Here is a 24240-nt window from a genome sequence, read left to right as displayed (position 1 = left end):
AATGTCCAATGATAGATGATTGGATTGGGAAGATGTGGTGTATATATACACAATGGAATACTACTCAGCCATAAAAAAGAACAAAATAATGCCATTTGCAGCAACATGGATGGAACTAGAGACTCTCATCCTGAGTGAAGTAAGTCAGAAAGAGAAAGACATATACCATATGATATCACTTATATCTGGAATCTAATACACAGCACAAATGAATCTTTTCACAGAAAAGAAAATCATGGACTTGGAGAATAGACTTGTGGTTGCCAAGGGGGAAGGGGAGGGAGTGGGAGGGACTGGGAACTTAGGGTAAATAGATGCAGGATGTTGCCTTTGGGATGGATTAGCAATGGGATCCTGCTGTGTAGCACTGGGAACTCTGTCTAGTCAGTCATGATGGAACACGTAATATGAGAAAAAAGAATGTATGTGTGTATGTATTACTGGGTCATCATGCTGTACAGTAGAAAAATATTTTTTTCATTATATATATATATAAATGATTTTTTTAAGGGGGAAAATCCATGAAAAGGAGGGAAACGGAGAATCATCCCAGAACTTTGAACCACTGAGAACCACCTTCAGAATGAGAGCGGTATCCCTTCTTTATATTTCTCTTTCCCAATTCCATTCCTTTGGTGTCATTCCCTTCACCCTGCCAGGCCAGGATGGAGCTGACATATCTGCAGAGGCACTTTGGTAGTGGATTAGAGGCCCCTTGAGTGCAGGGCAGTGAGGGAGGAATTTGGCAAAGAAGCCTCGTTGTTGTGTGTTTTAGTCGCCACCACAGGGATGCAGGTGGGAGGAGGTACGGGAGCCTATGAGGAATGTCTGCAACCAATTTCCATCACATGAGGATGCTGGGGGGAGACGAGGATGGAGGCAGGTGAGAGAGTAAGTGTGGTTATGAGACTGGGGTCTATAGGCATGGGTATTGTGATGGGGCAAATAACAAACACACTATTTATAGGTAGATGTCGTCCAGGTTTCTCACTGTTGGAGGAATAGTTGAGAAGGTCTAGAGTGATACCACTCCAGGGGTTGGTTTCTACTTGGAGGAATTAAAATAACGCACAGGTCATTATGAATATGTGTATGCGTGTGTGTGTGTATACACACAGGTGTGTACATGAGCAAGAAATAGAAACTATGTGCTGTTTTTGCTAAGAGGTCCCAGAAAAAAAAATACTGGTAGCCACAGGTAAAACTAATAGCAAGTCTAGGTGTCTAAGAAATGACCTTCATTTGAAGGAATTAGTTTTCTTTGGTGGACAGACTGATGCTGGGACTGCATTTGGACCAGCACACGATGAGCCTGCAACAATGCCTTTTGTTAAGTTATGGGAACTTGATTGATCATCCACTGCTCAAACCTGGAGTAACAGGAGCGTGAAAACAGACACTGATTGTATCAGAAAAAATCCGATTGCATCGTATAGGAATTTAGGCGTATATTTCCTATGAAGAAAATTGAATGAGTGTATCAATGAATAAATGATTGCATAAATACATGATTAAAGGGACATGTTTTTCTTCCATAGGCTCCTACTAATAAATACTGAAGGGCGAAATGAGAAAACCATTTTGTTTTGATTCAGGTGGGATCTGTGATGGGAACTAGGGTAGGACAGTGTAGGGTGATGAGGAAGAGCGTAATAGAACAATCTCAGGATATCCCCACTAAAATAGGAACTACTTGCAAAGGCCAAGTAGCAAATGTCACACAGAGAGAATCGGCAGATGTGCGTCGGCAATGTTGGGATAGTTAGACAGGGTGTGTCCCTTGGTGTGAGGAACTGAAAACAGCAGTGTCTCTACTTTTTACACTTTTATTGAGGTTGTACTGCTTGTGTTCATTGAAGGCACATAACACGGTGATCTCACGCACACACACCAGCACACACACACGCACACATATGTAGTGAATGATTACTGCAATAAGGGTAACACCTCCATTCCCTCCCTTGCTTTTTTGCAACAATAACATTTAATATCTACTCTCTTAACAACTCGCAAGTGTATAACCCAGCATCATCCATTATCATCACCGTCCTGTACGTTGATTCCTTCATCTTCTGCTTGGACTTTAGTGTCCTCTGGCCAACATCTCATATTTCTCCAGATGCTAGAAACTACCACTACATTCTGTTTTATGAGCTTGGTTGTTTAGATTCCACATATAGGAGATACCATATTTAAGAGTATTTGCCTCAGCTTGGAGAACAGACTTGTGGTTGCCTGGGGGGAGGTGGCAGTGGGAGTGGGAGGGGATTGGGAGATTGGGGTTCATGGATGCAAACTATTGCTCTTGGAATGGATTAACAATGAGATCCTGCTGTGTAGCACTGAGAACTATGTCTAGATACTTACAACACAGCATGACAATGGGAGAAAAAATTATGTATACATGTATGTGCAACTGGGTCCCCATGCTGTACAGTGGGGGAAAAAAAGTGTGTTGGGGGAAATCACAATAAAATATAAATTTTTTTAAAAAGTGCCTTTCTCTATCTTATTTAGCGTAATGCCACAAGAGGTCCACCAATATTGTTGAAAAATCAGGATCTACTTCTTTTTTATGTTTGAATAATACTCTTCTGTGTGTATACACATGTGTGTGTTGCTACACACTATTTTTAATACATTCGTCTGTTGATGGAGACCTAGGTTCTTTTCATATCTTGGTTATCATGAATAATGCTGCAATAAACATACAGTGCAGATGTTTCTCAAGGATTCTAATATCAAGAAGCTTCTGCCAAGGAATAATTAATGCAGCCTGGTCACAGGAATTATCAGGATGCATGTTTGACCCCCACACACATACCTGGCACAGAGCATTAATAGGATCCAGCATTGCCACAGCTGCAGCTTGGATCTGATCCCTGCCCTGGGAAACCCATATGTCACAGAGGAAGGAAGGAAGGAAGGAAGGAAGGAAGGAAGGAAGGAAGGAAGGAAGGAAAGGAAGAAAGAGAGAAAGAGAGAGAGAGAGAGAGAGAAAGAAAGAAAGAAAGAAAGAAAGAAAGAAAGAAAGAAAGAAAGAAAGAAAGAAAGGAAGGAAGGGAATGAGGGAAGGAAGGAAGGAAAGGAAGGAAGGAGGGAGGGAAGGAAGGAAGAAACAAAGAAACAAAGAAAGAAAATAGACAGAGAGAGAGAGAAAGAGAGAAAGAGACAGAGAGAGAGAGAAAGAGACAGAGAGAGAAAGAAAACTATAGGTCATAACATTGATGAACATAGATGAAAAATCCTCAAGAAAATACTAGCAAAACTAATCCAACAACAAATTAAAAGGATCATATGCAGGGATCAAGTGGGATTTATCCCAGCGATGTAACAATTCTTCAATATTCATAAGTCAATTAGTGTGATACACCACATCAACAAACCAAAGAATAAAAACAATATCGTCATCTTGATAGATGCAGAAAAAGGTTTCGACAAAATTCAACACCTATTTCTGATAAAAACTCTCCAGAAAGTGGGCATATAGGGAACCTGATCAACATAATAAAGGCCACATGTGACAAACCCACAGCGAACATCGTTCTCGATGCTGAAACCTGAAAGCATTTCCACTAAGATCAGGAACAGGACTAGGATGTCCATTTTCACAACTGTTATTCAACATAGTTTTGGAGTCCTTGCCATAGCAAACAGCAGAAAAAAGTAAAAGGTACCCAAATTGAAAAAGAAGGAAAACTATTACTCTTCACAGATGGCATGATACTATACCTAGACAATCCTAAGGACACTGCCAGAAAACCGTTAGAGCTTATCAACAAATTTGGTAAAGTTTCAGGATAAAATTAATACACAGATATTGATTGCTTCTCTATATTCTTAGAGTGAAAAACAGAAAGAGAAAATAGGGAAACAATCCCATTTACCACCACTTCAAAAAATAAAATACCCAGAGAAGTAAATCTACCTAAAGAAACAAAATAACTGTACTCTGAAAACTACAAAATCCTGATGAAAGAAATCAAAGCTGGAGTTCCCATCATGGCTCTGCAGTTAGCAAACCTGACTAGGATCCTTGAGGATACAGGTTCAATCCCTGGCCTCGCTCAGTGGGTTAAGGATCTGGCATTGCCATGAGCTGAAGTGTGGGTCTCAGATCTTGGATCCCGAGTTGCTGTGGCTCTGGCGTAGGTCAGAGGCTACAGTTCTGATTGGACCCCTAGCCTGGGAACCTCATATGCTGCAGTTGCAGCCCTAAAAGACAAAAAGACCAGAAAAAAGAAAAAAGAAAAAAATCAAAGCTGATATAAAGAGGTAGAAAAATATACTATGCTCTTGGATTGGAAGATTTGATATTGTAAAAATACATACACTACCCAAGGCAATCTACAGATTCAACATAATCCCCATCAAATTTCCAATGATGTTTTTTGCAAAACTATATTTAAAAAATCTTTAAATTTGTATGGAAACACAAAAGACCCCAAATAGCCAAAGCAATCCTGAGGAAGAAAAACAGAACTGGAAGAATAAGGCTCCCTGACCCCAGAGTATACTACAAAGCTACAATCATCAAAAAAAGCATGATATTGGCACAAAAACAGAAATACAGATCAGTGGAAAAGGACGGAAAGCCCAGAAATAAACTCATATGTATATAAAACCATTCATTATGTTGAACAACTTAAACTAAGATAATGCTATATGTTAATTATACCTCAATTAAAAACCATGTACTAAAATGTATTAATGAAGAGAGTAATTACTATTGTTTTTGAAGCTATCAACTAAATATTTACTGGTTTATGCATAATCTCTAACAACCCAAGGACAAAACCTAGGAGGTCTAGGATCTCTAAGGAGCAGCAAGAAGGGAGAAATGGTGGGAAAACATGAAACCAAGAAACTAGAGGTCTGTAGCAACCATAGACGAAAGTCAGAGAAGGCACTGATATAGAAAGCAAAAAGAGAATTCAGCACATAAAAGATGACAAAGGTGACCACCAGCATCAGGATGGTGTGGGTGGCTCTGTCTTCAGGGGGACATTTGTGGTGTTCAGTGGATGCGTAAATATACTGCACCCTCTTGAGGTGTCTTTGCAGGAGAAACACCATGGAGCCACTGGACCAGACCATGAGGCCAATAAACATGGCATCAGAGATGGGCCACAAGTAGCCAAATCCCAAATGAGGACCTGACGATGAGCAGAACCAACTGCCTCGATTATCAGTAGAGTTGTACATGTCCTGTGGACCAGTGATTTTCAGAGGAACATGGATGTACGTTAAGACACTGAATACCCAGCAGGTACAAGAGGAAGGACCAGCGAACCTGGATGCTCTTCCTCTGAGCATCATCCACTCCGGTCTCCCAGGGATGAGAGTGAAGAACTGACAGGTGCTCAGGACACATGTGGAGCACAGGGTGGTGCTGCGAGACACTTTCTGTAGGTAATATATAAATTTACAGCCAAGACTTGGCAGGCAGTTTCCTAGAACAAAAGCTGCCATTGTGTGTGCGATCCCAGAAGAGAGAAGAACCATGAGATTGGCCACAGCCATGTGGGTGAGAATTGTCTGTGTGGGCCTCTGCTTGTGGCCAAGCAGGATGGGAGAGATATTGTGGAAGAAGAGAATGACATTGGCCAGAGACCCAACCCCCATTTGTAAAAGATACATGGTTTTCAGAGCTTCCTGACTTGTGGTTCCTAGGATGTCTTTCTGAAAATGCATTGAGAGGTCTTCAGAGAAGCCTAGAGAAAAGAAGAGGCTGTGCCAGTGAAGAAATCAGCAGTCTTCTTACATAAGAGCATTGGACACAGGTTCTCCTTCTACTTCATCTCAGAAGGAAGACACTGTCATACTCCAGAGAAATGACTTTACCTGGCAAAGATACACCTGGCATTAAATTTTCATTAATACTATTTTGTGTATATTTCTATTTATTCTTATCCTGAGTCTCCATCTGCATGTTAAGATTGATAAACTTAGGAACCTTGTCTCTGCTGCTCATCAACATCGTTGAACCATGATAATGTTAAATAATATGTACTAAGTATATGAGTGGTTGACAGGAGTCAAAAAGAATATATTCTCCTTTTAGAATGTATATGACCCTGCATAATATAAGAATGTATGGGTGACAGCACCAAGACGGCAACACAGGGGGCACCCTCTTCCTGTGGACACATCAAATATTATTACGCATAAGTCAATTCCTTCTGAGCCAAATTCACAAGCTACTTGAGTGACTTATGCACATGAACTTATTAAGAAAATACTGACATTGAAATGGGTGGGAATGTCTGGGACATATGTTCACCATCAACCCCACCCCAGAACAGTACCTTTCAATAACAATGAAACCCACAACTCCCTGATTCTCCATGAGATATGAAAGACTTGAATGCACCCAGAACCCCCACTCTTAAGGCCAGCCCCAGAGGTAGAGACCCCCAAATCACTTAGCTCTGATAACCAATGGAGTTCCACATTCATGAGTCTGTTGGGACTAGGCAAATACACAGGGGTCGAATGGGCTTGCTAGCAGTCACCTTGGCCATAGCTCAGGCTAGGTAAAGAGGGAACAGGCATAAACAACCATCACCCAGTTACTCCCAGGAAGGAGCCTGACTACCAGGTTTATTTGCTACTTTCTTAGGGTCTGGCTTCTAACCACTGCATTTAGTGGTTGACTGAGCTGCTCTCGGGAGACTTGCTCCAAACATAAAAGTAAGGGTCCAACTTATGTCTGGGATAAGCCTGACCTCACAACTCATTCTCAACCTTTGTGGCTGTTACCCCAAGGCTTGGACCTAATCCACTAGTCTCAACAGCCAGTGGAACTCAGCATTCACGACTCCCACAGAACCACTTAATACAAAAAAAAACAAAAAAAACAAAAAACAGTTTTCACATCTACACATAGACTGAAAGAAGGAATGGACAAAGATGGCCCATGTAAATGGGAACAAAGATAAAGTAAGGTATCTGTTTTTATATCATGAAAACTATAAGAGACAAAGAACACCATTATTTAATGAAGGTATCAATTCATTAAGAAAATATAACTACTTTAAATACTGAGAAGTCAAACTTTGGAGCATCTAAATATACTAAGCATATATTAACAGATTTCAAGGAAGGAATAGACAACAATACAACAATAATGGGGATATCATTTATATACTCAGCAGTAGGGAGATCAGATAGAAAGTGAATAAGGAATCACCGGAATTATAATACATATTGTATCAGATGAATGTAACAGATGTATACAGAACATTGCATCCAACAACAGCAGAAAATATATTTTCCTAAAGTGTATAGGGTCTATTCTCCATGTGAAATCATATGTTAGACCACAAACAAGTCTTAACACATTTAAGAAGATTTAAATCATATCAAGCACATTTATCACTGCAAGTGGTTTGAGACTGGAAATAAATTATAAGAGGTAAAGTGGATAATTCACTAATATGTGGAGATTAAACTTCATGAGTGGAAGAAGAACTCAAAAGAGACATAAAAAATTTGTATGAAACACAAAAGTCCTTGAATAGCCAAAGCCATCTTGAAAAAGAAAAACAGAATGGGAGCAACTAGGCTTCCAGACTTCAAACTATACTACAAAGCTACAGTTATCAGAATAGGATGGTACAGGCACAGAAACAGAAACAGAGATAGTGGAACACGATAAAAAGCCCAGACATAGGGCCATGCTCCTATGGTCAAGTAATCTATGACAAAGAAGGCAAGAACATACAATCAAACAAAAGACAGTCTCTTCAGGAAGTGGTGCTGGGAAAACTGGACAGCTACATGTAAAAGGATGAAATAAGAACATTCATTAACATCATACATAAAAATAAGCTCAAAATGTATTAAAGACCTAAATTTAAGGCTGGATATTATAACACTCCTAGAGGAAAACATAGGCAGAACTCTCTTTGACATAAATCACAGCAATATTTTTTGATCCACTGACATAAATCACAGCAATATTTTTGATCCACCCTAGAGTAATAAAAATAAAACAAAAATAAACAAATATGGCACAAATGAACCTATCTACAAAACAGGAAGAGAGTCATGGACATGGAGAACAGACTTGTGGTTGCCGAGGGGGAGGGGGAGGGAGTGGGACGAATGGGAGTTTGGGGTTAATAGATGCAAACTGTTACATTTAGAATGGATAAGCAATGAGGTCCCATAGTGCAGCACAGAGAACTATATCCAGTCTCTTGGGACAAACAATAATGCAAGATAATATGAAAAAATGAATATCTATGTATACATATGACTGAGTCACTATGCTATACCGCAGAAATTGACTCAACACTGTAAATCAACTATATCCTAATAAAAATAAATTCAATAAAAAATAAACAAATGGAAAGAATTAAACTTAAAATCTTCTGCAAAGGAATCCATTTTTAAAAAGCCACTAAAAGACAACAGACAGAATTGGAGAAAATTTTTGTAAACAAAGTGACTGACAAGGGACTAATCTCAAAAATATACAAACATCTCATACAATTTAATACCAAAAAAAAACCAAACAAACAGCCAAATAGAAAAATGGGCAGAGGACCTAAACAGACATTTTCTCAAAGACAGACCAAAAATCACATGAAAAGCTACGCATCATTGCTAATTATTAAAGAAATGCAAATCAAATCCACAGTGAGATATCACTTCATACCAGTCAGAATCATTTTCATTGAAATTCTACAAAAAAAAATCAATGCTGGAGAGGGTGTAGAAAAAGGTAACCCTTCTGCATGGTTGGTGGGAATGTAAATTGGTACAACCACTCAGGAGAACAGTATGGCGGTTTCTCAAAGAACTAAATATAGAACTATCATATGACTTAGCAATCCCTCTCCTGGGCATATGTTCTAAGAAAACATAATTCAAAAAGATACAGCACCCAATTTTTCACTGCAGCACTATTTACAATAGCCAAGACATGGAAGCAATCTAAATATTCATTGGCAGATGAATGTATAAAGAAGATGAGGTAAATATATACAATGGAATCCTGCGCAGCCACAAAAAAGAATGAAGTAACACGTTTGTAGCAGCATGGATGGACCTAAAGATTATCATAGTAAGTGAAGTGAGCCAAGCAGAGAAAGACAAAATCATGTTACCACTTTTATATAGAATCTAATTTAAAATGATACAAAAGAACTTGTTTGTAGGACAGAAGTAGACTCAAAGATTTTAAGGTCAAACTTTGCTTACCAAAGGGGAAAGTGAGGGGGGAATATATTGAGCGAATGGGGTTGACATATGCCCACTACTATATAAAAGGGAGATAACTAACAGGGACCTACTGTGTAGCACAGGGAGGTTTATTTGATGTTCTATAATAATCTACATGGGAAAAAGAATAGATGAGTGTGTGTGTGTGTGTGTGTGTGTTTGCTTTGCTGTAAACCTTAAGCGAATGTAACATTGTAAATCAACTATTGCCCCCCCCCAAATAAACCCTAGAAAAAACTTGATACAAATGAAAATGGAAATATAAGAAAACCAAACTTTGGAAGTGACTGAAGAGGGAAGTTGATGCAGATAAATGACTATGTTAAGAAAGAAGAAAGTCTCAAGTAAACAAAGGAACTTTACAACTCAAGGAACTATGAAAAGAAAAAAATCTAAACTCAAATTTAGTAGAAAGAGAAAAATAACAGGATCACAGCAGAAGGACAGGCAACTTCAGAGATATTGTGGCTCCAACACCACAATAAAGTGGATATTATAATAAAGGGGCTCACAATGATTTTTTTGGTTACCCAATTCATATAAAAGTTATTTATACCACACTATATTCTATTTAGTGTACAATAGCTTTGTGAATAAAAATGTGTATTACCTTAATTAAAAATACTATATTGTTGGAGTTACTGTCCTGGCTCAGCAGAAACCAATGTGGCTAGTGTCCCTGAGGACACAGGTTCTATCGCTGGCCTCCCTCAGTGGGTTAAGAATCCTGCAATGCTGTGAGCTGCAGGATAGGTTGCAGACGCAGCTCAGGTCTGGCATTGCTGTCGCTGTGGCATAGGCTGGTGGCTACAGCTCTGATTCGACCCTTAGACTGGGAATTTCCATATGCCTTGGGTGCGGCCCTAAAAAAAGACAGAAAAAATATTTTATTGCTAAAAATGCTAAAAAAAATCATTTGAGTCTTCAGTGAGTCAATCTTTTCGTAATAGGCACAAAGATCAGTGTTGTCCAATCGCCCTAACAAATAAAACCATTATGATAAAGTTTGGAAGAATTACCAAAATACGGCAGAGAAACGAAGTGATCAGATGCCACGGGGAAGCACCAAGAGTCTTGCTCTTGTTTGCGTCAGTGTTTCCACAAACCTTTAATTTGTAAAAAAAAAAAAAAAAATGCAATATCTGTAAAACACAATGAACTCAAGTGCAATAAAATAAGTTATAAAGGAAATAGAGGAGTAAGGCAATAGAAAAGATCTCTAGGAGTTCCCGTCGTGGCACAATGATTAACGAATCCGACTAAGAAGCATGAGGTTGAGGGTTTGATCCCTGGCCTTGCTTGGTGGGTTAAGGATCCAGCGTTGCCGTGAGCTGTGGTGTAGGTCGCAGATGCAGCTCGGATCCCGCGTTGCTGTGGCTCTGGCGTAGGCCAGTGGCTACACCTCCAATTCGACCCCTAGCATGGGAACCTCCATATGTCCCAGGAGCAGCCCTAGAAAAGGCAAAAAGATAAAAAAAATTTAAAAATTTAAAAAATAGAAAAGATCTATGAAACCAGGAACTGATTTTTTGAGAAAACAAGCTACATTGACAAGCTCTAGCTAGACTAAGAAAAAAGGGAGAAGACTCAAATAAATAAAATAAATAAAATCACAAGTGAAAAAGGAGGCATTACATACACACATTACACAAAAGGAGAATAACACAATCGTAATAAATTACAATGATCAACATGTACCATCAAGTGAGACAACCTAGATTAAAAAGATAAATTCCTAGAGACATGCAACTGACCAAGAGTGATTCAGGAAGAAAGAGATAATCAAGACAGACCAATTATTATTAAGAGGTTGAAGCACATTAAAAACCTCTTCACAAAGAGAAGTCAAGAAATAGATGGCTTGAAGTGAATTTTATTAAACGTTTAAAGAACGAATATCAAGTGTTTGTTAAAGCTGAAAGAAAGAAAGAAAGAAAGAAAGAAAGAAAGAAAGAAAGAAAGAAAGAAAGAAAGAAAGAAAGAAAGAAAAGGCAGGCAAGAAAGAAGGAAAGAAAAAAATAGAGAACTTCCAAACTCATTTTAGAATGCTAGCATCACCAAAGACAGAGAAGGACAGTACAAAAAAAAAAAAAAAAAGAAAGAAAGAAAGAAAGAAATTACACACCAATATCCCTGGTAAACAGTAGTGCTAAAATCCTCAACATGATAGTAGCAAAACAAAACAAATTAAACAGTGCAATAACAGCATCTTATGCGATACATGTGACAAGTCCACAGTTAATATCACATCAATAATGAAAAGCCAAAGGCTTTCTTTCTAAGATCAGGAAAAAAGACAAAGATGTCCACTCTCACCCTTTTTATTCAACTTAATTCTTGAAATTCTCGCCAGAACAACTGAACTGGAAAAAGAATGGGCATCCAATTCAGAAAAGGAAAAGTATGTTTTTTAATCTTTGCAGGTGCCATGATCTAATAAATAGTAAATCCTAAAAGAGCCACAATAAAACTACTTGAAGTAGTAAGTTTTGCCCTGTACCTGAAGAAACACTCACCTGCCTAGACGTGGCTCCAGAGCTCTCTGCAGGGACATGTCCATCAGGATGGGCCATAGTTATAGGGACAGGGTCCCTGGACCTGCTCTCCCCGCAGAGGTGCCATTATTATCATGTCATCTGTAGTGTCAGTGACACTGTCTGCATGGAGAGTCTGGGGCGTCTCCAGTGAGGAGCAAATCTCATCCCCAGGGCTCATCACCCTCATTCACATCTGGTGATTAGTGAGAACTCTTGGCAATTACTGGGAAGGTCTATATGAGCAGGTGAGCAGACAGCAGGGAAAGTTTTCCATGTTCCCTGTGGGAGAATCCAAGTGTAGAATCAAATCATAATTGGGGGTTGGAGGGACACTCAAATATACTCCATGACCTCCCTTCACTGTGTTTATCCTTGGAAATTTTCATTCCTGGTCTCACCTTTTCAAATTGGTCCAAAGATTGTTCACATTGATAAGCAAAATATATTTGCTTCCTATTGAGTAGAGCCTCGTTTTAAAAAATCAATTTGATTGGAGTATAGATGACTTAAAATGTTCCATCAGTGTCACCTGTACCGCAGAGTGAGTCAGCCATAGATATACATCTACATCCATTCTTTAAACTCTGCTTTTAGGAGTGATTCTTCATGTTGGGTTTCATCAATTTAATTTTTACTTTGAATGTTTTTACTTTCAAATACTATCTTTAAAGATGTTCCCTAAAAGTATCATTTTTTCCTCACAAAGCTATTGACAATAGAGATACAACCATACTTGCACAGTCAGGAACAACCTTGCCTGCTTACAAGCATCGTTTTCCTTGGGCAGATCTAGTTTCATCTCTCTCCTGCTCATATTTGCTCTCTCTGAAGAATTTTGAAATGATGATTTTACTCTAAATAAGTAGCGTTTGGTATGCTCCGTAATTGCAGTTAAAAGCTTTTGTACAGCAAAGGAAACCATAAGCAAAACAAAAAGCCATCCCTCAGAATGGGAGAAAAATTTTGCAAATGGCGCAACCAATAAGGGATTGATTTCCAAACTATATAAACAACTCATGAAGCTCTATATACATATACCTATGGATATGTGTATATTTATACAACCAAATTAAAAAATGTGCAGAAGATCTAAATAGACATTTCTCTAAAGGAGACAGATGGCCAAAATCACATGAAAGGATGCTCAGCATCACTTACTATTAGAAAAAAGCAAATCAATACTGCAATGAGGTATCAGCTCTTACCAGTCAGAATGGCCATCATCAAAAAACAACTGCTGGAGAGGGTTTGAAGAAAAGGGAACATTCCTACACTGTCAGTGGAATGTAAAATGGTCCAATCACTATTGAAAACAGTATTGAAGTAAATAAACTTAAAATACATCTACCATATGATCCAGCAATACCATTCCTGGGCGTGTATCTGGAGAAAACCATAATTCAAAATGATACATGCACCCTAATGTTCACTGCAGCACTATTGACAATAGCCGAGACATTGAAACAACTTAAATTTCACCTGATAGAGCAGTGAATAAGGACGATGTGGTACATATGTACTGTGGAATATTAGTTAGACATAAAAAGGATGAAACAATTCCATTGGCAGCATCATGGATGGAGATTATTATACTAAGTAAAGTGAGTCAGAGAAAGAAAATCTAATTTGTATGTGGAATCTAAACAAATGATACAAAATAATATTTACAAAACTCACAGATTCAGGAAACACACTTATGTTTACCAAAGGGGAAATGTGGTGGGGAGGGATGTTTTGGGATTGGTATATTCACACTATTGTATATGGAATGTATGGTTAGTGGGGACATACTGTGTAGCAGAGGGAAATTAATACAATGTGATAACTCATAGAGGGAAAGAATTTGCAAAAGAATGGATAAGTGTATGTATAACTGAATCACTCTGCTGTGCAGCAGAAAGTAACACATAATTGTAAGTAACTACATTTCAATATAATTTTTAAGAGGAAAAAGGAGACACGTGGTATGATGCATTTGCGTATGTGTGTGTGCAGATCCTGTGCAATTAATCAAAGTGTTCAAAGAGTAATGAATAATAGGAGAAAAACCTATATATGTATATATATATATATATGGATCACTTTGCTGTGAAATTGGCACAACAGTGTAACTCAACTATACTTTAATAAACAAAATAAAGGGCTTGCATAGACATTATTTCAATAAAGATACACGAATGGCTAATGAAAACAGACAAGAGACTCACCGTCACTAATCATGAGGTAAACACAATTCAGGATTACATTGAGACACCACCTCACTCACTTTTAGACGAGGACTACTAAAGGAAAAATCCCAGAAAAGAACAAACATTTGTAGCGCTATGAAAGAATTGGAGAATCTGTCCATTGCTGCTGGGAATGGAAGATGGAGAACTGCAGCTGAAAACAGTAGGGTGATTCCTTAAAAATTTAGATGCTAAATTACCATAGAGTTTGAGCAATCACAGTTTTGAGAATATGTCTAACAGAAGCAGATGGAGAGTCTTGAAGAGATAGTTGTAAAATGTGATGTATTCAGAGAATAAAATATTATCCAACTTTAAACAGGAAGGAAATATTTTAGGGCTATATATACATATATATATGCAATGAGAAATGGCTATATATATATAATCTCCAATGCATATTTGACTTACAATGTATTAGCTTCAGGTGTGCAGCACTGAGATTCAAAATTTTGATAGATTTGGTGTATGTGTGTGTGCATTTATAGTTACTATAAAATACAGGCTACAGTCCCTGATCTGCGCAATATGTGCTTGTAGCTTATTTATTGTATACATAGCAGTTTGTAACTATTAATCCCCTGCCTGTATTGTGCCCCTCTCCCCTTCTCTCTCCCACTGGTAATCACCAGTTTGTTGTCTATGTCTGTCTTGCTTTATTTTTAGATTTCATATATAAATGATAATATACAGTATTTGCCTTCTTGTGCCTTGTCACGAGACATGTTTCCACAATAGTTTCTTAGCTTCTTTGCTGAAAACTCCATCTTGTCCTGCTTTAATTTATCCCATCTTCCTGCTTGGAAAACAGTCACAGTGCTGGTAAATGACTTCAGCTTAAGAACAAAGACCTAAAGGCCTAAGTTATTCACAGGGTCAGCGGAATGAGGACATAATGCGTTGGTCTAGGCACGCAGGACGTGTGCAAATTGGCATGCCATTTGCACAAGCATGATATGTCCTCTAAAGAATAAGAGAAAGAGGAACATCATGGCCCCAACTGGTTTATGAGGGGTCGTTAGCAGAATATGCATTAGCAAAGAGAACCAAGGTACAAAGCTAGGCATGCTGGGTTGCCACAGATGGGCACGCCACACAGTGAGGATTCTCTGGAATGCTATGAGTAGATAGCTAACGCCAAGCTTCCTCAAATGCTAATGATTGTTAAATGCCTAAAGGTCAGAGTAAAAGCTTAACCATCTGCCAGCTATGTGATTTTAAAGTAATCAAAGAACTTATAAAATAATTTTTAAAAACCCCTATATCCTCCACCTATAGCCCCCTCCTCACTTGACATAATCCTAAAGAGCACAATAAAAGCAGTGTGGTTTCTTGAGGCTGGGCTCTTGGTCCCTGAGACCTTGAGTCCCCCAGTTCCCACCTTTACTTAAGATAAATGTCTCTGTGTTTTGTTTTATGTTAACTTTTTTCCTTAAGTTTCACAGCACCCGTTCTTCAGCCCCATCCTGCTGAGCTGGTCTCGGCAGTGCCTGACTGATTTCACTAAGCAGGACACTCTCCATGTCCATTCATGTTGCAAGTGGCAAAATTTCATTTTTTTATGGCTGAGTAGTATCCCATTGTGTATCTTCTTTATCCATTCCTCTGTTGGTGGACACTTAGGTTGCTTCCATATCGTGGGTATTGTAAGAAACAATGCTATGAAAGTTGGGGTGCCTCTATCTTTTCAAATTAGTCTTTTCATTTTCAGTGGATATATACTTAGGGATAGAATTGATGGATCATGAATGAATTCTATTTTCAGTTGTTTTAGGAACTCCATACTGCTTTCCCCAGGTCCTGTACCAATTTACATTCTGACTAACAGTGTGCAAGGGTTCTGTTTTCTCTACATTTTCTCTACCGTCTTCTTAGTGGTCTTTTAGTCTTTCTGAGGGCAGGCTCAAGGTGATATCTTACTGTGGTTTTGATTTGCATTTCTTTGATGATTGGGGCTAACAGCATCTTTTCTTATAGTTGTTTTTAAAATTTTATTTTTATTAAAGTATAACTTATTTAGAGTATCATTCTGCTGTACAGGCCCAGTCATTCTCATATGTGTAATATACATATATGCACACACACACACATGCACACACACATATATCCTTTTTCTCATTTTCTTCTGCCTGTTTCTCATTGGTAGGTATGTCACTGGAGAAAGTCCATTCGGATATTCCCTCCATTTTCGACTACATTGGATTTTGTCTTTTTTTTTTTTTTTTTTTAGTATTGATTTTTATGAGCTGTTTGTTTATTTTAGACATTAACCCCTGTTGGTCATGTCATTTGCAATTTTTTTTCCCATTTGACAGGTTCTTGTTGTCTTTTGTTTATGGTTTCATTTACTAGGCAAAACTTTTCAGTTTCATAGCATTTCAGTTTTAAATTTTTGTTTTTGTTTCCTTTGCCTTAGGTGACATATCCAAAAAAAAAAAAAAAATACTGCTGTGATCTGTCAAAGAGTGTTCTGTCGTATTTTCCTCTAGGAGTTTCAAGGCTTCAGGCCTTACATTTAGATTTTTAATCCATTTTGAGTTATTTTTGCATATGGTATGAGAAAATGTTCTAATCATGTTCTTCCCCAGGCACATGTCCAGTTTCCCCAGCACCACTTACTGAAGAGACTCTCTCCTCCACTGTATATTCTTGCATCCTTTGTCATAGATTAATTGTCCATTGTCACAAAGGTTTCTTTATGGGCTTTCTATTCTGTTCCACTGATCTGCATTTCTGTTTTGGTGCCAGTACAACACTCTTTTGATAACTGTAGCTTTGTAGTATAGTCTGAAGTCAGGGCGCCTGATTCCTCCAGCTCCACTTTTCTTTCTCAGGATTGCTTTGGCTATTCTGGGTCTTTTAGTGTTTTCAAACAAATTTAAAAATTTTTTGATCTAGTTCTGTGAAAAAAATGACATTGGAAATTTAATAGGGATTTCACTGAATCCGTAGCTTGCCTTGGGTAGTACAGTCATTTTGACAATATTGATTCTTCCATTCCAAGAGGATGATATCTCTTTCCATCTCTTTGGGTCATCTGCAATTTCCTTCATCAATGTCTTATAATTTTCAGAGTACATGTCTTTTGCCTTTTTAGGTATGTTTATTCCTAGGTATTTTATTCTCTTTGATGTGATTGTAAGTGACTGTAAAAGGGATTGTTTCCCTAATTTCTCTTTCTGGTTCTTTGTTGTTGGTGTATAGAAATGCAAGAGTTTTTTGCATATTAATTTTGTATCCTGAAATTTTACTGAATTGCTTAATGAATTGTAGGACCTTTCTGATAGCAACTTCAGAATTTTCTCTGTATAGTATCATGCCACCTGCAAATAGTGACAGTTTTACTTATTTTTCCAATTTGGATTACTTTTATTTCTTTTTTTTTTTCTGATTGCCATGACTAGGACTTCCAAAATTATGTTGAATAAAAGTGTTGAGAGTGTGTTTCTGTTCTGCAAAGATGTTCATTTGTATCCTTTTTTTATGTTTCACATATAAGTAATATCACTTGATGTTTTCCTCTCACTTTCTGAGTAATTTAACTTAGTATGATAATTTATAGGCCCATCCATGTTGCTGCAAATACCATTATTTAATTCTTTTTTATGGCTGAGTAATATTCCATTGTATATATGTACCACATCTTCTTTATCTATTCCTCTGTCAATGGACATTTTGGTTGCTTCGATGTCTTGGCTATTGTATATAGTGCTGCAATGAACATTGGGGTACCTGTATGTGGATGGCCTTGATTGTTCCTGATCTTAGAGGAAATGCTTTCAGCTTTTCAGCATTGAGAATGATGTTAGTGCAGTTCCCATTGTGGCACAGCAGAAATGAATCTGACTAGGAACCATGAGGTTGAAGGTTCGATCCCTGGCCTCTCTCCGTGGGTTAAGGATCTGGCATTGCTGTGAGCGGTGGTGTAGGCTGGCAGCTATAGCTCTGATTCAACCCCTAGCCTAGGAACATCCATATGCCACAGGTGTGGCCCTAAAAAGCAAAAAAAAAAAAAAAAAAGAGAGAGAGAGAGAAAGAGAGAGAATGAGAGAGAATGATGTTATTTAGCTGTGCCCGTGTCATACGTGGCCTTTATTATGTGGTGGTAGGTTCCCTTGATGTCCACTTTCTGGAGAATATTTTTTTTAAATTCAAGTATAGTTGATTTCAGTCTTTAGTCAATTTGCTGTACAGCATAATGATCCATCCATACACATATATACATTTTCTTCTCATACAATCTTCCATCATCTTCTACTCTAAGATATGGGATATAGTTCCCTGTGCTGTACAGTAGGACCCCATTGCTTATCCATTCCAAATGTCACAGTTTGCATCTAGTAACCCCAAATGCCCTTCCCATCCCATTCCCTCCTTCTCTCACTCCCTTGGCAACCTCAAGTCTGTTAGCTATGTCCCTGATATCTTCCTGTTTTGCAGATAGGATCATTTGTGTCATATTTGAGATTCCACGTATGTGATACCACATGGTATTTGTCTTCCTCTTTCTGACTTATTTCACTTAGTATGAAAATCTGTAGTTGCAACCCTGCTGCTACGAGTGGCATTATTTTGTCCTTTTTCATGGCTGAGTATTCCACTGTATATGTACCACATATTCTTAATCCTTTCATCTGTCAATGGGCGTTTAAAATGTTTCCATGGTTATTGTGAACAGTGCTGCAATGAACATAGGGGTGTATATATCTTTTTATTTTATTTTATTTTATTTTTGTCTTTTTGCCATTTCCTGGGCCGCTCCCGCGGCATATGGAGGTTCCCAGGCTAAGGGTCGAATCGGAACTGTAGCCACCCGCCTACACCAGAGCCACAGCAACTCGGGATCTGAGCCGCATCTGCAACCTACACCACAGCTCACGGCAATGCCAGATCCTTAACCCACTGAGCAAGGCCAGGGATGGAACCCGCAACCTTATGGTTCCTAGTCGGATTCGTTAACCACTGTGCCACAACAGGAACTCCAGGGGTGTATATATCTTTCTGAATGTAAGTTTTCTCCAGATATATGCTCAGGAAACAAAAATCTTATGCAATCTTATTAAGAATGCATAAGTAATGAGACCCTACAGTATAGCACAGGGAAGTATCTCTATTCTCTTGGGACAGAACATCATGGAAGATAATATGAGAAAAAGAATATGAGTTATTTTGTTGTACAGCAGAAATTGGTATAACATTGTAAATTAACTATACTTCGATAAAAAACAAATCAAAGGCAGTATTGGTATTATGAGGAGTATCTTTGTATAAGGGAAATCATACTAGTCAGTTTAAGGTGAGTTAAAGGTGAACCTTGACCTCATTCACATTTTTCTCCTAAGAGATGGAGAAAAAAAAAACTATTGATAAGGAGATAAAATATAGCAGAATTGGTTTATATATCAAATGTATTAAAGCATTAACAGTTGGAATATCTAAGGGAACAGATAAAGTATATTTGAAGTTATTTCAGATTATTTAAAAATAATTCATAGGCATTTAATTTTGTAATCGTTAAAAAGAGGTTGTACATTATACATTAAGTAGCTTTTTTTTTTTCAGAATGAGAAACAGGAAACAATGGAATCACGTGAATTTGCTACTTTCATTTTGAAAGATCATTACAGTCTCATTTGTAAAATTCAACCAGGGAAAGATGCCACTGGACAGCTGAGTCCCAGGAATCATCCAGAAACATCTCCCCCATGTGTGGCCTGGGGGATGGGTGAGGGGACCAACCTCACAGCCTGGCTTCTTGCTTCCACCTGACCTGATCCTGAGTGATGCCCAGCCATGGCAGGGGAGGCATAGGGGAACCAGGTTCCTCTGTGATGAACACACCTGGTGTGGTGCCTTCAGAGCATCCCCCCATCTGGGTTTGGGCCCGCAAGCCCCCATCAGAGGCCCAGCCCCAGTCTGCAGATGGACTGTGGGTCCCCATGTTTCCAGATGCTAAAAAGTTAACGCATGAGCTGTTTTCTTGGAAAGCACTTCTGTGTTCTGGAAGAGGGCCTCTGCTGCCTTCTGCTTTCACAAGGAACTCACTGAAGGCAGGAGGCGGGAGAGTTGCAGGTCCAACCCCAGCTGCTTCCAGCCCTCAGGTCAAAGTCTGGCTGCGGGAGAGCCTGGGTGGATGTGCTTATTATTCAAAGATCTACAGAGAAACAGTGTGGCTCCTGATCTGTAATTCAGGTGCTTTCTGGATCCCTGAGGAATGAGGGTGAACAGGACCTGGGAACTGCTCTTGTGATTTAATGAGCACACCCCCAGTTCATCCCCAGGCCTGCATGGGCCTGGGCGGGGAAGGGCTGTGCGCCACTTCTCTGTGGGTTTAGAGGTTCCCTTGTGCCGACTATTCCAGGCTCTTCAAAGTGTGGTGGATACCGAGTTGCCCTGCATCCTGGGCCTGGGAGGTCAGCCATCACTTGGCCAGCCACCGGCCATGCCCAGGTGGCATGGTCATTCAGCTTAGTACTGACTGATGACCACGACGCCATCAGCCTCAAAGCCCCACCACTTCATTTCTGGAAGTGTTTTGACCGTCTGCCCTGGGGTTGGATGGTCGTTAAGTGTCCTGTCCTTTCTCACCACAAAAGCCCCCTTTCTGGTACCGGTGCAGGGTGACCAAACAGGAATATCAGTTACATTTTCCACACGACCCATGAGAAGGAAGGGTCCAGGCATTCTTCCTATAACAGAATGATGGGGAAAACCATAAATCCCAGGTATACCGTGAGTGCACCACTCAGGCTGGGCTAACAAAAAAAATCCTTTGGTGGAGGTAGACCTTTGAACCATTCTTGACAAGAATTTTCTTCTTCTATTTCCTGGATTGTATGGTAGTTTTATTTCTATTTTTCTGGAAGAATCTCCATGCTGTTTTCCATAGTGGCTGTGCTTACATTCCCATCAGCAGTATATACAGGGGTTTTTCTCCACAACTTCACCAACATTTGTTATTGGATGACTTTTGGATCACAGCCATGCTGACAGGTGTGAAGTGGTATTTTATTGTGGTTCAGATTTTCATTTCCCTGATAGTGATGTTGCACACTGTTTCATTTATCTGTTGGCCACGTGTATGTCTTTCTTGGAAGAATATCTGTTTAGGTCCTCTGCCCATTTTTCTGTTTGGACTGCTTGTTCTCTGATATTGAGTTGCATGAGTTTTTTATATACTTTGGTTATTAATTCCTTGTTGGCTTTACAATTTGCAAGTATTTTCTTCCATTCAGTACACTGCCTTTTCATTTTATTGACAGCTTCCTTTGCAGGGCAGAAGATTTTTAGTTTGGTGTAGTCCCAGTTGTTTATTTTTGCCTTTGTTCCTCTCGCCTAAGGAGACAGATTCAAAGAGGTAATAATTGCTCAGATTGATGTCCGAGAGTGCGTGGCTTTTGTTTGCTTCTAAGAGTTAACACGGTTTTGGGTCTGACCCTTAAGTGTTTTACTCTATTTTGAGTTTAGACAAGCTTTTCTTTCTCCCTTCTGGCACTGGAGGAGTGAGGGCTGCAGTGACTGATTGCAGGCTGTGGGGGGGGAGTGTCCCCTTCTGCCATTATGCCCCTACCTTCTGTGGGGAGAGGGGTGGTCAGTAGAAGAGACCCTGGCAGATCCTGCATGTGTCCTTGGGCACTGTTAGAGTGTAGCCCACCACCCTTGGGTCCCAGACGATCTCAGGGTCGTTCCCGCCTGGCATGGTTTTGTCTCCAAAGAAATAAATGGTCTTGAAGCTGTCCTTTTCCACGTGTTCCAGGAAACACCTCTTGTCCCCTCCCTCAGGGAAAACTTCAAAGTTGATCTGACCTCCTATGGAAAACGTGAGTTCTTTCTGTGAAAACTCTTTCCACAGATCCTCCATGAATTTTTGTCTGATATTTTCTTTTTGTATCACGTTCGTAGAGCTCAATGCATTCTTCTTGTGTGCAGCTCCTTCTGATAGGGACACATTCAACATCTCATTTTGGAATTCAATGAAAGTACCCCCCTTCTTCCACAGCTTAATTTTCACAATGTAGCTCAGACACTGGTTGATTAAATCTTGAATCGGGGCTTCCCCCGAGTGACTTTGGATATGCGGTTTACACAGGAGTTTCCCATCTTTGTATGCCACCAATCTATTCTCTGGAAACACGTAGTTGTATTTTTCAACCACATCTTTTTCCAGTTGCTTCTGTCCTTTCTCAAAGTCTGACCCATCCATGACCCCAGTTTTGATCTTCTGGCCTCAGTTCTTGTAGAAAGCAACCCATGTCTTTGGTAATTTTCTGCCTTGGGGCGGTCAGAGTCCTGTCCACATCAAAGAAGCAGAGCACTGGGCCTGGAGGAGCCATGACCCCCATTTCCACATGAACCTTACAAGACTTTCTGGCACCTGGCACCTGGCCCAGAACGTCCAGCCAAGCAGTTTTTATTATCATATTTTATCTATTTGTGTACCTGTTAACAGGAAAAACAGTAAGTAAATGGAAGATATTATAAGATACTCAAAGTACTATTGCTGTGATTTATGCCAAGGAGTGTTCTGCCTATGTTTTCCTTTAAGCGTTTTAGCGTATCTGGCCTTACATTTATGTTTTTAATCAATTTTGTGTGTGTGTGTGTGTTTAGTGTAAGAAAATGTTCTAATTTCATTTTGCATGTAGCTGTTCAATTTTCCCAGCACTATTTATTGAAGAAAATGTCTTTATTTTTCCATTTGTATATTCTTGCTTCCTTTGTTGTAGATTAATTGACCACATGTGAGTAGGTTTTTGTCTGGGCTTTCTATCCTGTTCCATTGATCTTTGCTTTTTTGGGTGTGTGTGTGTGTGGGTGTGTGTGGGTGTGTGTGTGTGTTAGTACCATACTGTTGTGATCACTGTAGCTTTTTCATATACTCTGAAGTCAGGGACTTGGATTCTTCCATTTCTGTTCTTTCTCAAGATTGTTTTGGTTATTCAAGGTATTTTTTGTTTCCATACAAATTAAACACTTTTTGTTCTAGTTCTGTGTAAAATGCTGTTGGTAATTTGATAGGTATTTCCCTGCACCGTAGACTGCTTTGGGTAGTACTGTCGTTTTAACAATATTAATACTTCCAATCCAATAGCATTGTACATCTTTTTAGCCATTTTTGTCATCTTAAATTTCCTTCATCAGTGTCTTATAGTTTTCAGAGCATAATCTTCAGCCTATTTTAGATAGGTTTATTTTCAGTTATTTTATTTTCTTTGATGTGATGGTAAATGGTATTATTTCCTTTCTTTTTCTGATCCTTTGTTGTTACAAAAATGCAATTGATTTCTGTGTATTAATTTTGTATCCTGCAACTTTACCAAATTCATCAATGAATTGTAGGACTTTCCTGGTAGAAACTTTAGAATTTTCTCTGTATAGTATCACGCTATATGCAAACAGTGAGAGTTTCACTTCTTTCTAATTTGGATTCCTCTTCTTTCTTTTTTTTTTTTTTTCCTGATTGCCATGGCTAGGAAATCCCAAAGTTATGTTGAATAGAAGTTGTGAGAGTAGATGTCCTTGCCCTGTTCCTGATCTTAGGGGAAATCCTTCCTGCTTTCCACCACTGAGTTTGATGTGAGCTGTGAGTTTGTGATACAGTGATTTATTATGTTGAGGTACACACTGTCTATGCCCACTTTCTGGAGAGTTTTTCTAAAATTGAAAATGGGTGTTGAATTTTGTCAAAAGCTTTTGCTTCAAATATTGAGATAACCATGCAGTTTTTATTTTTCAGTTTGTTAATGTGGTGTATCACATTGATTGATTTGTGGATATTGAAGAATACTTGCATCCCTGGGATAAATCCCAGTTGATCATGGCATATGATCCCGTTATGCATTGTTTAATTTGTTTTGCTAGTATTTTATTGAGGATTTTTGCATCTATTTTTATCAATGATACTGGCCTATAGTTTTCCTTTTTTGGGTTGTCTTTTTCTGGATTTTTTTATCAGGGTGATTGTGGCCTCATAGAATGCCCTTGGGAGTGATCCTTCCTTGCAATTTTTTTTGGAATAGTTTCAGAAGGATAGGTGTTAGGTCTTCTCTGAATATTTGGTAGAATTCAGCTGTGAAGCCATCAGGTCCTTGACTTTTGGTTTTTGGAAGTTTTATATCACAATTATAATTTCAGTACTTGTGATTGATCTATTCATATTTTCTATTTTTTCTTGGTTTGGGCTTGGAATATCATACCTTTGTTAAGAATTTCTCCATTTCTTCTAGGTGGTGCATTTTATAAGT

At 38.8% G+C, this 24240-nt stretch overlaps 1 protein-coding gene, 1 long non-coding RNA gene and 1 pseudogene across 2 annotated transcripts in view; all 3 read right to left on the bottom strand.

Annotated features, from left to right (window-relative positions):
- Positions 1-24240, bottom strand: part of LOC110261067 (uncharacterized) — a 106383-nt gene that overhangs the window by 54791 nt on the left and 27352 nt on the right. The window lies entirely within an intron of this gene.
- LOC100738814 (vomeronasal type-1 receptor 4) lies at positions 4765-5694 on the bottom strand. The gene has a single exon (XM_003481913.1). The coding sequence runs from the start codon at positions 5692-5694 to the stop codon at positions 4765-4767; it is 930 nt and encodes a 309-aa protein (XP_003481961.1).
- Positions 21588-22329, bottom strand: LOC100520678 (phosphomannomutase 2 pseudogene; annotated as a pseudogene).

The sequence above is a fragment of the Sus scrofa genome, chromosome 6, assembly GCF_054392235.1.
Source record: "Sus scrofa isolate SSC_HxYL_T2T_F1_AM1 chromosome 6, Sscrofa_HxYL_maternal_Yorkshire_Landrace_v2.0, whole genome shotgun sequence".
Taxonomy (NCBI): domain Eukaryota; kingdom Metazoa; phylum Chordata; class Mammalia; order Artiodactyla; family Suidae; genus Sus; species Sus scrofa.
Note: the sequence above shows the minus strand (reverse complement) of the source record. Positions and strands in the feature narration are given on the sequence as shown.